The sequence below is a fragment of the Lutjanus erythropterus genome, chromosome 3, assembly GCF_056507025.1.
Source record: "Lutjanus erythropterus isolate fLutEry1 chromosome 3, fLutEry1.hap2, whole genome shotgun sequence".
Lineage (NCBI taxonomy): Eukaryota > Metazoa > Chordata > Actinopteri > Lutjaniformes > Lutjanidae > Lutjanus > Lutjanus erythropterus.
This window is the reverse complement of record NC_139319.1, coordinates 29,682,576-29,699,917: the sequence shown is the minus strand read 5'-3', so window position 1 is coordinate 29,699,917 and position 17,342 is coordinate 29,682,576. Positions and strand designations below refer to the sequence as shown.

At 38.1% G+C, this 17,342-nt stretch overlaps 1 protein-coding gene across 1 annotated transcript; it reads right to left on the bottom strand.

Annotated features, from left to right (window-relative positions):
- Nucleotides 1-1,799: 1,799 nt before the first annotated feature.
- On the bottom strand, nt 1,800-15,806 carry LOC146330239 (tensin-4-like). The gene is made up of 13 exons (XM_084715721.1): nt 15,745-15,806; nt 13,119-13,398; nt 10,497-10,839; nt 8,972-9,303; nt 8,778-8,873; nt 8,466-8,588; nt 6,669-6,761; nt 6,034-6,111; nt 5,837-5,899; nt 4,033-4,204; nt 3,833-3,901; nt 3,337-3,366; nt 1,800-2,633 (listed from the first exon to the last, which is right to left on the bottom strand). The coding sequence occupies exons 2-13, from the start codon at nt 13,369-13,371 to the stop codon at nt 2,501-2,503; spliced, it is 1,785 nt and encodes a 594-aa protein (XP_084571847.1). The 5' UTR covers nt 13,372-13,398; nt 15,745-15,806; the 3' UTR covers nt 1,800-2,500.
- Between the last annotated feature and the right edge of the window lie 1,536 nt (nt 15,807-17,342).

Below are 17,342 nucleotides of genomic sequence, written 5' to 3'. Positions count from 1 at the left end.
GCACATCGTGTTAAACTCTTAGTTTTTAATGGAAAAATTAATTGAAAGAATTTAATTATGTTATATCACTGTAGACTCTTAGAAATTAAGTACTAACTAGAACCGTGTAGGATTCTTCAGCTTGTTCCAAAAATAGAACCGACCTTGGTTCCTGGTAGAACTTTTTATTAAGGTTCCACTTAGAACCTTTCCAGAGTGTTCTGCTTAGAACCCAACATAAAGGATTCTACCTTGAACTATCTGTGAACCAGCGAGCAGGCCTTTTCCAAGAAACATGAAAGCAACCCTGTTCTGTTTCAAGCACCTGAGTTCGGACCGTTATGAACATTCCCACCTAAAATAAACTGGTTCAGAACCTGAAGAGTTGGTTCCCAGCTGGAACCAAAAAAAATAGCAGGTTTTCCTTAGGAACCAAGCTTGGTGTGTTGTATTCTACAGGTCGTTGTGCAACGTCCTGGTAGGTTCTCTAGATAGCACCAAGGTTACAAGAAGCTTGAATGGAACCAGTTCAAGAACGAGAGCTATTGCTTCTCTAGGGGTTCTTCACAGAACCTGTCCACCTCTAAGGGTGCTAACATGAACCACCACCCACGACGTTTTAACAAGAATAGTTTTATATTCCAAAGGTTTCATAGAACCCACCCAGGTTTTTCTGTTGAGAACCCTTTACATTCCAAGGGTTTCATGTTAAACTTTAGGGTTCTGTATTCTACAGATGAGGCCAAAATTACTGAATCCCATAGACTGTATATCATGTTTATCTGTATTATTAACAATTACTGTTATTTAAATTGGAAAAACCCTCTTTTAACACACACGCTTTCAACTTCCTTGAAGAACACTTTCTTCTAAAAAGGGTTCTTTGTAAAACTAGGGGTTCCGTACGGAACTTCAGAAACCTGAACCCTTTTGGAACTCTTATTTTTAGGAGTGTAAGATTTTGTGTGTAGGGTGTTGCAATAATATTCAGTCTCCCTTCTCATCCTAATAATTTCGAGACAGTCTCTTAAACGCTTGCACTGCGGACACATACAGCACTTAGAAGAACACTGAAGGTCTTTTGTCGTTGCATTTCATCCTCTACGTGGAGAAAAATAATCTTGCAAGTCAAACTGATAATGTAACTGCATTTTATGATGCATTATCGTGAAAAATATAACTGCTCACTGTGATCTTAACAGCAGTGAGGCTCTTAATACTCACCATGTGTCTCAGAGAATTTAGATTCCCCGTCTTAACCAGAGGAGGGCAGTATTTGTACATAATTAACACTGCAGTGTATCTTCAATGCTCAACTCGGGTTGCGTAGCACACGCTATCTGTTACACATTACAATGAAGAGTTTTTATGCTAAGTTTTGAGTTGGCACCAAAGATATTATACGAATAATAAAAGGACCATTGTGCATTGCATTTGGGTGCCTCAGACTATGTTGAGAATATTTAAAGATATATTATCTATGCAGTTCTGTGCTTGGTTTTTGCTTTGCTTCATGAGGCACACTCTTCATTTTGGGAGCTCTGTAACTTCAAAATGAAGCATTATGCTTTTATCTAACAGTTTATCATTTCAAATAAAAAAAGAATTACGTGCAGACTCTTGTGTTTTCTGTCAATCACATTCAGTTGATTTACCAGATGACACAAAGCCATTAACCACAATCACCTTCTTCATGTTTATATATAGGCTTTGATGGTGAGGTAAAGGAAAAAGATAAAGCTCTTTGTCTGTCACGCTGTTCCACACGCTGCCTCTCTTTCTCAGACATAAACATTTGTAAGCACACACTTACACAAGTTCAGCAGTACGACATGTTTATTTTCCATCATAACAATTTCAAAAAATACATGAATATACAGAGAAGGAATTGTTTACAGTGCAGTATAATAAATACATTCTGAAATATACAACTAAGCCAAGTTTCTACTTTGAAATGAAAGGACACGATAGTATGTTAGTTGTTTTTCTTTTAGTCTATTAACAGAACCTTCAAAATCCCTCATCACTATATTAAGAGAATAGGCTAATGCAGATTTATATGTCAATTTAGGTGGGAATGATCGTAAGAAATAAGACAAATGAACTGCTCTACCATGTCCTGCTCTATACATAAGGTGCTGGTTTCTAGCATTTTATATAAAAAACATCAATGTTGTTGAATTTGGTTTAGCATTCTTACATACTGGTTAGATATTAACAGTGGTAGTGTTATTTACAATTACATGTTGCTGTTTCTTGCTCCACAGCTGTTCAGTCTTGTGTATCTTCATATATACCACGGTCACACCTGTCTCTTCAATCTGACATTGATCATCTGACCATGGGTTGAGTCTGGGTTGTCCTTTGAACTTATAATTCAGATTTTATTGGTATTACAACCTGGCATAAACAGTTTATCCAGTTTAACAACAGCAGTAGTAACGCTTATGATGACCACCATACTGGACAGGTAACTTCAGAAAAGTAAAGCAGAAGACAGACAGCGCAGGTCTTTGTGTGTCTATGACTTGGCTATGGCAGCCTGAATGACCTCGATGACTTTGTTGCAGGGCTGCAGGGGGTCATATTCCGCAAAGACGTGGCACACGTTCTCCATGCCAGCCTCTACACCTTTTGCCACGAAGCCAAACATCCTGTTGGGACAAACAAATGATAGATTTAATTAGTAAAAAAACTAAAGTTCAAGAACAAGTGTTTTTCAGTTTACGTGTAAAATATATGAATTGCAGATGAGTCTGAAATCTGGGAGGGTTTATAACAGGTCCTCACATCAGCAATTGTTCCGATACCATTTTTCCCTTCCAGATACCAATTACAGTATCAATCTGATACTGGTATGTAAAAAATATAACATTATGTATAAAACATATGTATGTATGTATATATGTATCTATATACACACACACACACACACACACACACACACACACACACACACACACACACGTATATTTACATATATATGCATGTGAAGCATTTCATGACTGTTTTGAAAGATCCTACAAAAAATTTTAAAAAAAACAACAACAACAATAATAATAAACTCTTATTATTCTACTAACTCTGTATGGATGCGATATGATTGCTATCACTGTTGTATGGCCTGGCTCAGATTAAAAACATTTTGTGTTTGAGACACTGCTGGGAAGGCGTCCCTTTTCATGGCCTATAAACACATAAACAACTTCTGTACTTGCCCACACCTGAACCAGCATTTTAGGCTGCATCGGAGGCATTATTGATACAGGTATCGGTATTGGAACAAGCAATACACAGAATTACAGTTAAATACAAAACATCACTCTGGTATTGTAAGCAATTTAAGTCAAAAATTACCTTGCACCAAAGCTGGAACCTTTCGTCCACCTGTCAGGATAAAAAAAGACAAAGTCTGAGATTAAAAAATGTGATCTACTCTGTCATACTCTGTTCATAAAAAGGTTAGTTTTGTTAGAAAATGTTGTAGCAGGACTATCGCAGGTGTAGTTATTAACATTAATGACTTTTGCATTCCATTTAGATCTGCCCGTTCCAACACAGCGGTCTTATGCATGTTGGCCCACTGTCAAGGCTTGCAGAGACAACACAATGGAATGAAGCCAACATTTATGGTATTAGTTACAACTGTTGAGTTCATGTTGAGTTAAAAAAATATATATGGCAACCTAAAAACAACCCTAAGGAGTGTTAATAAGATGATTTATCAGCATGAAGTCACCAACACAAGAGAATGTAACCATTTTGAATGTCACCTAATATTTGTTCCAACACAAGTGTGCATCGTTCTCATGATCAGTCACTTTGATTTAATATCGTGCCGCTGTGTACTTACAGTCGATTGTCTGGATCTTCACCGCTGTGGCTCAGCAGGTGAGAAGGGTAATGGCGCCTGAAGAAAAGCCTATGAAGAAATGATTGTGGCTGTTAGAAATGATCCGTCCTCACAACATGTTGCACACAAACCACCATGACTTTGTTGTTTACTGTTAGAAAAATCTCAGCAGCCAGTTTACAGGATGTGTGTTTTCTTACTTCCTGTTGATATCTGTCAGAGTGACACCCTTCAACGATGCCTTCAGATTGACTATGGTTGGTGTGAAGGAACCCGAGGCCTTCTGAAGTGTAGAGGACACCGCCTTCTGCACCGCGCAGGGGCCCGTCAGCATCTCAGTGGGGACAGCGTTCAAGTAGACGAAATTGCAAGCTATGACAAAGACAAACAATGTGATAGTGATTACAAATAGAGGTTGAATGCATGTATACATGACAGGTAGGGTAGTAAAGCATTAAATTTAAAAATGTAATTACGTGAAGCCCCCTCCGACATGGATTGCTAGTCGCTTAACCTCCCTTTTTTCCAGCCCCATAGTATAAATACACTTACATATAGATAATTTCAAATATGATATGAGCCAAAAGTATTGCTGACGGGAAACACACTAAGTTTTGACCCAAGCTATCTTTTCTCTACTTTATAGTTTCATCATATCATAATAGATATAAATAATAGATATAATTCAAAATGTATTACCTTGCATAGGTAGAAATAGGATGTAAAAATATTTCTAAGATGAAATAAATGTAGATATGTATATATTTATACACATATTTAATGGACTGTTGTCTACTTTGCAAAGGAGTCTTACATTTTAGGGATAGTTTTAGTACTAATCAGATGTTTGGTTGTTTGTTGGTGAGCAGCTCAGTCAGTGGTGGGAAGTAATTAAGTACATTTACTCAAGTAGGCTACTGTATTTGAATGGGATTATGAGGTACTTGTATTTGAGTATTCTATGGTACTTCAGTTCCTTCACCTTTCACAGGTAAATAAATAGTACTTTTTTCTCCACTACATTTATTTAACAGCTACATTAGATTGATTCGTATTTTTCATGAATACACACAATCATATCAATCAATAATAAAATGTGTAATAAAATATGAAGCAATTTGTTTAGCATTAGAAAGTATTAGCTTCACTTCGACCAGTTACAAGAGAATAATGTATGTAAAGACAATCCAAAAATGACATGTAAAGGACATAGGTCACAGAGTCAGGGTGCTGCTAGCGCGTCTTGTCTCACTTTAATTAGTATAATTGGTATCACCTGTGTTTATCCTGCTGTTTCAAAGTGAAAAAGGTCTGCTGACTCATCTGAAGACTGGAGATGGAGTCAAAATAACGGTGAGAATGAAAACTTCACTGTGTTGGCTTCAGAGTAACTTACATAACTTTACTTTTCGTACAAAAATGTAGATCATTTAGAACTTTCTAGAAGCTTTCAGAGGAGTCGTAAGTACTTAAATCTAAGTGTTTAAGCTCACAGCCTTCAAACATGAAGTAGCTGAGCATTAACTAACTTCCACTCAGTTAGCAAGCTGTTTGTGACAAGCTACTGTTAGCATTTCCTACATGGCTGCTTTATGTTTATGACTACAGAAGAAGAAAAGGTAAGAATGTGCATGTTATATAGGTTAATTTAATGGTGCTTAAAGCCACTTTTTATCTTTTTTAAATTAATGTCTATTTATTCTTTTATTCGTTCTTTATCCCTCAGCCCACACACATTAGCTGTTTGGGACAAGCTACTGTTAGCATCTTTACATGCTACAAACAATGATGTTTATGACCACAGAAAAAGAAAAGGTAACAACATACAGTATATATGTGTTACTTTTCGTTATTTGTGTTGTTGTTTCTGCTGCTTCTTGTTTTGTGACAATTATGTATTACTTAAAGATGAGTGCTAGTTTAATTCTAATTCTAATTTAACTTTGCATTACGTGCTAATGTAAACCAATAGGGTTTATATTATTCACTGGTATTTTGTCTCACCTGTTTTAGTGTTGTCTTCTGGTGCTGGTTTGTCATTTGCTGTCTCTTCTGCTGCGCCCACATCTGATCACGTGAGGTAAGAGATTAGAGATTTTAAGAGAGATATTGGAGAGTTTTTTTCTTCTTTCACACACACACACACACACACACACACACACACACACACACACACACACACACTTGGAATGACGGCCTACCTTTGGAGTGGAGCAGTAATTTGCAGGGTAAAGCATAAGCAGAAATAGTGTGCTGGTAGACCAGGGCAGAGAGACTACCTGCAAAGATAACACAAAATCAGAGCAAATCATTTGGTTGGTTATTTCACTCTGACATAATTTAAAATGAGGAGTGGGAAACTTTCTGACGTGGAATGTGGACTGTAGCTTCACTGTATCTTCTTAATCCATGTGTGAATATTTTTTCTCATGATATTAAGTGTTTTCTGTGAGTTTTCTGTGAAATTGAAATTGTGCGCTGAGTAAATCTGGTTAAGTATACTTTTTTTTTCCATGTGGGGATTTTTCAGTGCCACAGCTACAGTAAATATAGAATTCAGAGGAGGAGGACGTATTAGTGCACAGTTCCTATTCCTCACACCCACAGGTTCTGATAAGAAAGAGGAGCCACAATAGGCCTAAACCTTGATAATGGCTCTAACACACCCTATGAACTCATACCTTTAAATAAAGATAGAGATCCACCCTCTGCTGCCCACACATATCCCAAGAGGCCAGACATGCCTGACTCATTTCTGGCGTGGCAGATATAATCAGCATGAATTGGTCATTATTAGTTGTGAAACTTAAAAAAAAAATTGCAGTTGAGTACTTACCAAAGTACGGTTCCTGAGAAGAGCCTTTGATGCGTACACCCTTTGCCGATGATTCAATAAGGAAGTGTCTGACAACTTCTGAACTGCTCTCTTCTGTTTTGATGAAAAAAAAAAACCACACAATTTACATGCAGTCAGTGGAATAAATGTGCAATATATCACATTCATACACAGCAGTGATAAAGAAGCACTGGTAGTTATTTCCTAAGACTCATGATTTTTTTTTTTTTTATTGACTGATTTATCATTTTGACTCATTTATCTTAAGTGTTCTGCACCACCAATCTCACAGCAAATGTACAAATCCAAGACTTTAAAAGTTTTGGATTACATAACAAGAATGTTGTATAATGGGATTCCCTGTAACCTCTTTTGAAGAATACAGGGCGCTCTCTGTTTGCTGCTGCACAATTTCACTAAAACAGCCAAATTAAAGAGTTCTTTTACTGAATTTGAACAAGTAGCTGACTCCTGTTGGTTGCTGAACATGGGGCATTGAATTACACAAAGAAATTCATCTTCAGCTACATCAGGACCATTAAAAACCCATTAACCCTGCTCTTCAGGAATGCCTTCATATCTGTGTGTCCCATCTGTCAAAGTTTAGGCAGCAGTTAGTGAGCACGTAACTTCTGCCTCTATTTATTTATCTAAATGATATTCGATATGATTCTGTGTAGTAATCTTCTTTCATTTTAATCTAATTTCTAGCTCATTTAGAATATATATTACAGGGCCAACAAGGATTGCTTGCTTGCCCATGGAAAGTAAAATGCCATGTGGTGTTAAACTATTACTATTTTAATTATTGATCGATTATTAAAGTAATTTTTTAATTGCAAAAATGACAGATTTTTTTTCTTCAGTTCCCAAATATGGAGATTTTCCATTTCTTTTTGGTTTTTGCACTGACAAAACCAAATCTTTAAAGGCATCACCTTGGTTTTGAAAAAAACTGGGAAGTATGTTTTTCTCTATTTTCGTACATTTTACAGGACATTTTATATGTTGCGGCTCTAGATTAAACATGACAATTAACTTTAGACTTTGTTGTTATTTGATAATCGCTGATAAATAAAACAGTTTGTGCAAGTAAAAGTGAGTAGATTTCTGATATGTGGCTCTTTAATAATATATTTATTTGACACTGCAAATTTTTCCTGAAAAATAACAAGGAAGTCACTAAGTAAAAATAGTGAAATGACATCCCTCGGCCAAGATAGTTATGTTCACTAATCATCCTAACTCCAGGGTTTATTCATTAGAGGAATACTGTAATAGACAACATACTCCGAGTCGGCACACTGGAGAGGTCTGAGTGTTCGACACAGTGCTCACATGTCTTTCATATCCTGTATTCCTAAAAATGTTGAATAAATACAAATCTACCAATGAAGTAAGCCTCAAAATTGTTTTGTGAGTGAGGTCCATTTTTCCCTCTTTGATTGCTTACAGCTCCATAAACAGCTGGTTTTCTTTTGTGTTTACACAGGGTATATTGTGGGTGGAAAAAATAACAGCACTGTCTCCTTCTTTGCCACAGACCACTTGATGTCATCAGACATGCCCATACACATCAGTGGAGTTAGGTAAGTGATCCCCGTGCCTGTCAGGTCTCTGATTATAGACAGATAACGAGAGCAGCACTGTGCTGCACGCTGTTTGTCTGCGATTGTGGTAATTGTGGCATTCAAGAACTTCTCTTTCCTGTATCTGTCCGAACGCTGCTGTTAGAATAGCACACAACGTGATTCAAAATGAGTCATTAGGCTGCTGTTCTGACTACTAAAGGTTTACCTGTGGAGGTGAAGTTTGCGGAAGTTTGGTCCACCTTCATGGCCAGGCCGAAACTGCCTCTGTAAGAGGTGCTGTCCCTCACCACAAATGTTCCTGCTGCCTTGTCCTTTACCAGGGACTCAGCTAGAATGAATTAAATATCACAGAAAATGCTTAGAGACAATTGCAAATGTGTGTTTATTACTGACTCTGTATCTGAATGCTACATGCCTATAAGAAAAAAAAAAATAGCCCCTGAGAAAAAGATAGAGTAAAACTAAAGTATTATGTCTTAAATGAGTTATCTTAGGAGTGATGTGTTGAGATTCTCACCTTCTGCACGGCTGATATGTGGACGGAACCAAAACTTTGAAGTGTCCATGACAAATTTCATTGAGGGCTGGCTGCCATTAAAACGAGCTTGGAAGCCTAAACAATCAGAAAAATACATCAGTGGGGTCAAACATTTTTAATGTGTTTTCTTCTAACTAAAACAGACTATAGAAACTATAGCAGGTTTGACTCACTGTGAGGAGAAAACGGCTTTGAGTTGGACACAGGGATCATCTGTATCAAGTCAATTTCTGGTCCAGGAGAGCGGATTTGCAGATCCGGCTGTGGTGCGCCATTGACCAGCAGCACAGGAATATCAGTCAAAGACCCGGAGAGTGAAGCCGGACTGCTCTGTGCTCCTCTGTTGTGAAGGTCCTGTAGGGGTCCTTGCCTTGTCAGCGGGGGCTTGTCTGGGCTGGGGCTGTTATCAAATGGCCTCGATCTGGACCCATCACTGAAGGAGGTGGGTGTGTGGTTAAGGATGGACTCTGGAGAGTCAGCATCTTCACTGGCCAGAGACAGGTTGCTGTGCAAGGTAGAGGGGGATATGTTGAAAATGTATAGATCAATACATTATGTTCTTTAGTATGTATCAGAAATAGGGCTACACAATATGGTTAAAAAAAAAGGCATATTGCAATTAGTTGACTGAAATTGCGATTGAGATATGCAATACAATTAACGGGATTACAACTGCATTACAATTTTCATTTTGAGTGAGAAATTTTTTTTTAAATTGTGATGATAAAATTTTTTGGGGGGGGGGGCTGTTGAAACAAACCATCTGGAGATCAAGACTTGAAGGCTAGTGCATGAGATTCTTTAATAATTCTTTGCATCACTACAGTACTTCATGATAATGCTGTTTTTTTCCAAAAAAAATGTTATTTGGTTCTTGTTCTGTGATTTGGATTTTGCACTTAGCAATATTGTGATTTTGGCCAATTTTGCGATGAATTGTGTAGCCCTAGTCAGTAAACATTAACTTCACAAAAAAGCAGTTTGCATTTCTCCTGTTGGTTAAATTGTAACATTGGAGTGAGTCAGAGTCATGTCTTCAGGAGAAATCCTTGGTTTGTGAGATTTGAGAAACTCCTGTGAGATTTGTACGTGCTGCTCCTTCATTCTTCTTCATGGCTTTTTATGAGCCAATAATAAACCAGTGTGTTTACTGAGCAATGAATATGGTAAGCTGTAGTAACATATTATAACGTAACAAGGCACTACAAGACAAATCATGTCTAGTTTTCTGCCAGTTTTCATGAGGGCTCAGAGGAGTAAGAAGAATTATTTGTTGCCATTAATGGACAAAATATTCTGTGCAGCCTTTGAAACTTCAGTGCTTTTCCTGTTTGGCCCACTGGATATTGAAGTTGAATAGTCCTTTGCTGAATCATGTGTTCCTGCACTAGAGTTTTGCAAATCAAGGCTTCCCTTTGACATGACCATGAGACAGATGGAAAGCACAGCACGGCATCATTTCTGGGAATGTGGTAAAATTTTCCTGTTTGGGGTTGTTATTACTGCCATAAAACCTTTGTTCCACTACAGAATCACAGCCATGTATCTGTCCACTAAGTCAGCTTGGGAACTGGCCTTGGCCAGTCTCTTAATACAGCATGTTTAAGGTTTTGCAGTATAAATACAAGTTGCTATGTGTAAAAGCTGCATATTTTAGACTTGTTTAATGGAAGGCGTTGCTTTAATTGTGAGTTTTACCTGCCGAGGATGTAGCTGGTGTCTGAGCATGTTGACATGGAGAGAAGGGAGGCAGCACTGTTTCTATTGGACTGCGACAAGCGCAGGGATCCTTGGGAACAGGCTATGTCTTGTCTTGGTGAGGGGTTTCGTCGGGGTACGCTTCCACATGGTAGCGGAGGCAGGGAGGATGTAGGGGAGCTGGAGAACACCAGTGTGCCATGGGGACTGCAGCTGAGCCTTCCCTGTGTAGGAATGGGTATACTGGGGGACACACATGGGACCACAGTGGGCGACTGGCAGGGAGGACATCCTCTAGGGACCAGCACACAGTGGGAGACATCTTCGTCTGAGCAGGAGTCATCTGAAAAAAAAGGATTGTGAAATGTTAGGAAGGATTTGAAACAATCAGTGGAAAAACCCTGCGTGCTCCACATTTCTCCTGACTTCATGCTCTGGTTTTCTGTTGGTGAAATGGGCTTGGTCTCTGTATGCAAACACACGTTGCTGAGGCTCACCTGATAAAGACAATCACATTACTCATGCAGGTACCTACCTGCACAGCCCAGGCCATTCCTTCCAAACTGAATGCTTTGAATTGTGCATTTCTACTGTTGCGATGATACCAAACCACCTAGAGGAGTCCAGACTTGTTCACTCGAGGATCTGTTTGCCTCACTGTGATGATGGGCACTGAGTGAGTTTATGCCCTCAGGAAAACACTGTAGCCTGTGGTCAGTGTGTGTGCCAGACAGTGACTTCTGCAACCGAAGTTACATAATAATGACTAATGTTCATACAGAAATAGAAAATTTGTCTATGACTATAGGTAAGTTCCTTGGTAACTGTTGGTACAAGGAAGTTTTGTAACATTGGGGAAAGAGCGTCTTTTTTTCATTGTTGTCAGTGTGATTAAAATAACTGTTGTATTGTCTGGTCTTGCTTGCAGAGGTGGAAGTAACTTGGAAGGGTTGTAATTACAACTGCTCAAATTCCTGTAATTAATTTGTTTTTTGGGGTACTTGTATTTTTTTTTTTTCAAATCTGTACTTAATTGTTCATTACACTATGAAATTTACTTTACTACTTTTAAAATCATAATTGAGTACTGAGTTCAACTTGAATTAACATCCAACTCTTTCGTCTGCATTTCTGTAGCCAGTAAAGCTATCTGATTGCAAATGGGCCAATGAGAGCGAAAGCCAAAGCGGCAACAATTAGCAGATTAATTGTTGTCAGCTATTAAATTAATAGCTAACTAGGGATGGGCCTTTTCATGTCATTCATAATATATTGTTAAAAAAAAAAGTCAGTTCTAAAGAGGGAGGCAACCTCAGTAGTGTGGAAGTGGTTTGGTTCCACGAGATCAGATCAAAAAAACGCAAAAAGGGGCAATACAACAAACTAATTTCATCACCTCAAGCAGGAGCTCTCGTTAAGTACAAGGAAAAATCCTGTGAAAAGAGCTCAACAGCTATTGTGAGTTCTAAACCAAAAATATTTTTCAGTACTTTCTCGTATCGTCAGGGAGATCATTATTGCAGAATCCCCTAAAATACTGACGTATTAATTTAGGTCCATACCACCCACACAACTATTGCAAACTATTTTGATAATTGATTTATTGTTTTGAGTAATTTTCTAAGGAAAAAAAAGTACAAATTCTCTGATTTAAGCTTCACAAGTATAAATATTTTAACTGGATATCTTTGGGTTGTGGACAAAACTAGACATTCACCTTGTGGTTTGGCAAACAGCGAATATTCTTCACCATTTTCTGACCTTTTATGGACCAAATACTAATTGACAAACTGAAAAGAATGATCAAGAGATGGACAGACAGGAAAAAAATGCAGCAGGTGCAGGTTTGGAGAGGAGGCTGTGATCACTAAGCAGAACAGCGCAGGAGTTGGGAAAACTGTAGACTAAAGATTTTTAGAAACAGAACCCACAGTCCATTGAATGATATTAAACAACAATGGTTAAAAAGTAACTAATACTGTGAAAGGTTTTTGAGAAGAATCCTGTGTACTTTTACTTCAGTTTATTTTTAGCACCAGTAATTTTCTTTAAAGCTAATAATATTTCAGTACTTTTTCTGGTGTATCTTCAGTACTCTTTCCATCACTGCTTGCTACCCATACTACTGGTTTCACGAACATAAAGACCAAACATTTTACAAGAAAAGGTGAGCAGGAAATCCATTTATATGCTTTGTTGACTCTTGTGCACACTTTGTGATCAAAGCAGGCAGTGAAGCCACCGCCCACCTTACCACCCTGATGTGTGACTACTCGGTGAGCTTCACTCTGTCTGTAGCCTCACATGTGCAGGGTGTGGTACAAGTCTGGGCAGTAATCCCAGAACAGCAGAAGTGGTGCAATTACCCCATGATTAAAAACAATAAAACCCCCCAAAAAGGGAGTGTAAATTTCCAAAGCCCCGAGCTATGTGTGTGATTTGTTTCATAATGACGAGTGTGGTTTTACTGTGGTTTGTGTCACACCTCTGCAGGTTGGAGGCTGTCCACTTCACTGCACTTTGGTGACCTTGTTGATGTGTTTAAGTAAGGAAAAGCAGTTTGAATAGTGTTCAAAATAAAGCAAAGCTGTAATGCAAGGTAGCTGTACAGTCATACTGTACCTGTAGGAGGGCTGATGCATGATGGACTTTTGTTGACCTCAATGGGTTCGAATGTTGGATCCAGTTCCAGGATGAGCTGGTTGAGATTTTTCAGGGAAATGTCGAGATCGGGATCATCATTGTTACTGCTGAGCTCCGTGAGACTGGGATGTTGATTGACTGTCTCCTGCGCGGAGTCCAGGCGGATAGTTTGACCCACTCTTAGAACGTGATTGGGTACGATGTGGGACATGCCTGCAGCTGTAGGCATCATGTTAGGAGCGCTCACAGTCTTCTGGGACTATCAAAGAAAGCGATACAATGAAGAGAGATCAGTTACGGTGTCCTCACTGCAGTAACAGATTCACCTTTGTCCTCTTTGCAAAGCAGTCCCATTAGAAGCTGTTTTTCCCAGATACTCATATTCAGAGAAAATTAACTGCAGTTTGACCATTGGCCACACTGTGTGTAAACACGTTTCAAATTTTTCACTGTTATTTTTGGTGATTAAAGCAATGACTTGACAGCATATTCAGTAGATTTTATTGATATTTATATGCAAATGTACAGTGTTAGTGTTGTCCTGTATCTGGTTAGTTCATCACTGTAAAACTTGATGTTAGTATACTGACATTCACTGGACTGAAGCAATAAACTGGAAGGGTACACTCTCTGCATGGTGAAGCACTGACTGAAGAACTGCCAGATGCAACCAGTGAAGATTTTCATAGTTTTTAAGTTTTTTGTATAGTTTAGTATACATTTTCTTAACTAGATATACTACATATATATTGTAAATTTTTAGTGAAGTGTTTTTGTATAGTATAGATGTATAGAATAGTGTAATGGTATTGTAACCAAGTGTCCTGGTTTCACTTAACTGTATAAACTTAACAAGGAAACTATAAACAGGACAATAAGACCAAACTTGTCAATTTAGACATTGTTATATATTTCGAACACTTTGTTGTTTATTTAGAACATTACATGAAACCAGGAGGTTTTATAACAATAATATAGATATAGAAATCTAAATTTTTGTAGAAATTCACAAAAGCTGAAATTCCAGTTAATTTATTCTTGATGTTGAATATTTATAGATCAGAGCCTGCATGTCCCATTGGAAGTTTTGGCTATTCAGCAGGTCAGTGTTTTGGCATAGAGCGGATTAGATCTACTGAATTCAAGTCCAGTGAGTAGCTACTGTGTTTACTTTTTCAAAAAATGGTCTCACTTCAATGAAATGGCTACCATGGGGACTAACATCATCACACATGAATACAATTAGGCTCCAACTGTACCCCACTTAGTGTTGCTGTCAGGCAGAATCCTTCTGTGTTCAAAGCTGTTGCTTTTCAGGAAATTAAAAAACATGTTTTTAAATTAAGTGAACACCACATTGTCAAGTTCACAAGCCTGACTGTGACATTATGCAGTTCTAATGCTGTTTAGGGAGACCAGTTTGCAGAACTCTTCAGATACACCATTTTTAGAATAGGCATGTCTATTCTGCATGGTTTTTGCCCAAAACAGCATGGAATTAGCATAAAGTGAGCATGACTGTAAAGGGGAGACTCTTACCCACAGAACCCATTTTCTATCAGATATCTTGAGACGAAAGTTCAAGGGACCCCTTTGAAAATGGCCAGGGCAGCTTTTACTACGCCAAAATTTTGCCTAAATTTGGAGTGTTACATAGTCCCCTTCCTGGGGGCTGGCATGACATGGTTGGTACCAGTGGCTGTTGATTATAGTCTCATGTGATACCAGTATCTTCACTCTAGGTTAAAAACTGAGGCCAGCTACAGGCTCTGACAGCTGGACAGATGTAACAGTCACATATGCACACACACAAATACAACCAAATGCATGATCATAACTTTTTCATTGTTGTTGTGGTTAATAAAGAAAACAAACAGTAGGTGTCCTCAAGTGTGTAAGTCAGAATACTTAGTCCTTCCACATGTTTCTCAATCCATGCATAAGAACATTCAGTGAATAATGACACAAGCTGAGTAAAGAGCTTACTTCAGTGCTGATATCAGCATGAATAGCTACTCAGGAAGGGTGTGTCATATGGGGGTTGATCAGCTCATACTGTACCTCCCTTTCTGTGTTTCAGACGAGGCGTGGTGCCCAGTGAATCACCCAGGTGACTACTGGTTACCATGACTACACTAGTGTTTTCCTACAACAACCAAAACTTTTAGGGTCAGCGTGGTATTTTGGAAAGTAATCTACAACTGAAATCTGTGTCTTTTTTTGGAAAATTCAGATCATTGAGAACAGTTTTTACATTTGAGAAGCACCAACTAAATTTCTCAACACTTGACCTTGGTCCATCACATAGTGTGCCACAAAATACAAGCAATAATGCAGCTTTTCAGTTATTAAGCATTTTTCATCTTAGGCATTGAGAGCATACATGTGGAGCATTTATGTCTCTGCTAAGACTGCAGTAATAATAAAACTAGGTTTTAGGACTGTGTTTAAAATGAGCAGGGAGCAGTCCAATAAAAATGTACTATTGATACATATGTTCAAAGCTAATGATATATTGACAAATCATTTATAATAATGCTGAGACTGATGTCTACTATTTTCTGTTTTATATATCCTTAGATAAGGTAAAGAAAGGTGATCTTACCTTGTTTTCTTTTGGTCAGGATTCCACTGCTGTAACGCTGTTTAACTCTGACTGTTCGCTGTTTTACTTTGACATTTAGTGTGTTGCAGCATGCTTTTATTAATGCAATCCCAACCCTTTTCCCCATGAGCCAATCAGCACTTAGGATCACTAATCTCTGCAGCTTGAACTGATGATGTCATCTTAGCAGTGTAAAGTTTATGGCTAGAGGGGTGGTAATTTTTTTTCAACAATGAAACAGAGCACACGCAGCTGTGACTTAACCTGTTCTAAAGAAAGTGTTTCAAAACAGGTAGTAGATGTGATGTTTCTTCACAACATTATTTGTAATGTTGCACTTGTTTGCTTATACATTTAGAATACTAAGCTGGTGGATGCATGTATAGTAGCTGTGGAGAGTGTTTGCAGAGGATACTGGGATTTGTGGGAGTTCTTGCAACAAGCAGGATCTTAACTCCACTAATGTTGGGTGCTGCATTATAGTCTATCATCTTTCACAGACTCAAATTGGCTTTATATATGATTTCTCTGATTTTTCTGCTAATGTAGCTATTAACCTGTTGTTCAGTTTAACTGTTATAAATGTTTACTCCTTCCAGAAGACAACTAATGATTTCTTACCACTCATGAAACAGGTGCCTACTCATTCAGTGAACATCCAGCATGAATTTTAACCTCAATAAATGTGAAACAGGTAAACAAAAACGGTTACACCAGCCCGTAATGGAAATTTCAGAGGAGAACATCCTGGCTTTAGCACTGTTGTCAGAGAAGCCAATACCTTAGCATCTCTTATGACAGATTTGTGTCATTTTGATCATTTAATACAGTAAATAAATGACATATTTCTCCTTTAAAAATAGAAAATACAGTTTTCTTCTCAGTCAGCCTACACACTGTATATGTGTTCAACAAACCTAAATGGCAAAATGTTCCTGTATTTTCACTGAATTCAACACTCTTAAGGCCTGTCGACACCAAGGATATATAACAGTAACTATAAATACCGTTTTAAAAATCATTTGACTGAAGTGGATGGTCCACACCACAACTCCAGCATCCACTTGAGTTAAAATGATTTTTAAAATGGTATATTTATACTTATTGTATAATTATTGTTATTGGTGTGGACAGAACTTTCTTAAAATATTAAAATGTTAATAAAGTGAGAGCCTCTTCTTTACCATTTGCACCCTTAGGTTGTCCTGCTTGACAAAGAAGCAAATGTCACTGGGCCTTTTGATTATGTCAAGATATCCCCTTTTTCATGTTGAGCAATCCTCAACTTCGATATCAGACAGTTACAGAAAACGTTGCCTGCAGGGAGCTTGGTGACTAAGTGGAAACAGTGCAGTGGAATGCAGTGAGATTTTTGAGAAGTTCTTGTCTGGTTTCCGCCAGCAGCATGACGCAGAGACAGCTCGGCCTAGAGGCTCAAATAATATCCTGATCTATTTGAGATGAGCTAATTCCTGTAGGTTTAAATGCAGCGTTTGATTTCTTGTGGAGCGTGGCTAATTCACCCTTACTTTGTCAAATTAGAATCAATTAACCTCTGAAGGACTTAAAGCTTTCTTCAATTTAATCATCATCACCTG

Bases quoted from the DNA above. Each gene is read 5' to 3' on its own strand.
- LOC146330239 (XM_084715721.1), bottom strand. From the start codon at position 13,371: ATGATGCCTACAGCTGCAGGCATGTCCCACATCGTACCCAATCACGTT. The intron at 9,304-10,496 runs GTAAAACTCACA...TACCTTGCACAG, and splicing joins ACCAGCTACATCCTCGGCAG to CAACCTGTCTCTGGCCAGTG. The intron at 6,112-6,668 runs GTAAGTACTCAA...TTATCTTTGCAG, and splicing joins TTCTCAGGAACCGTACTTTG to GTAGTCTCTCTGCCCTGGTC.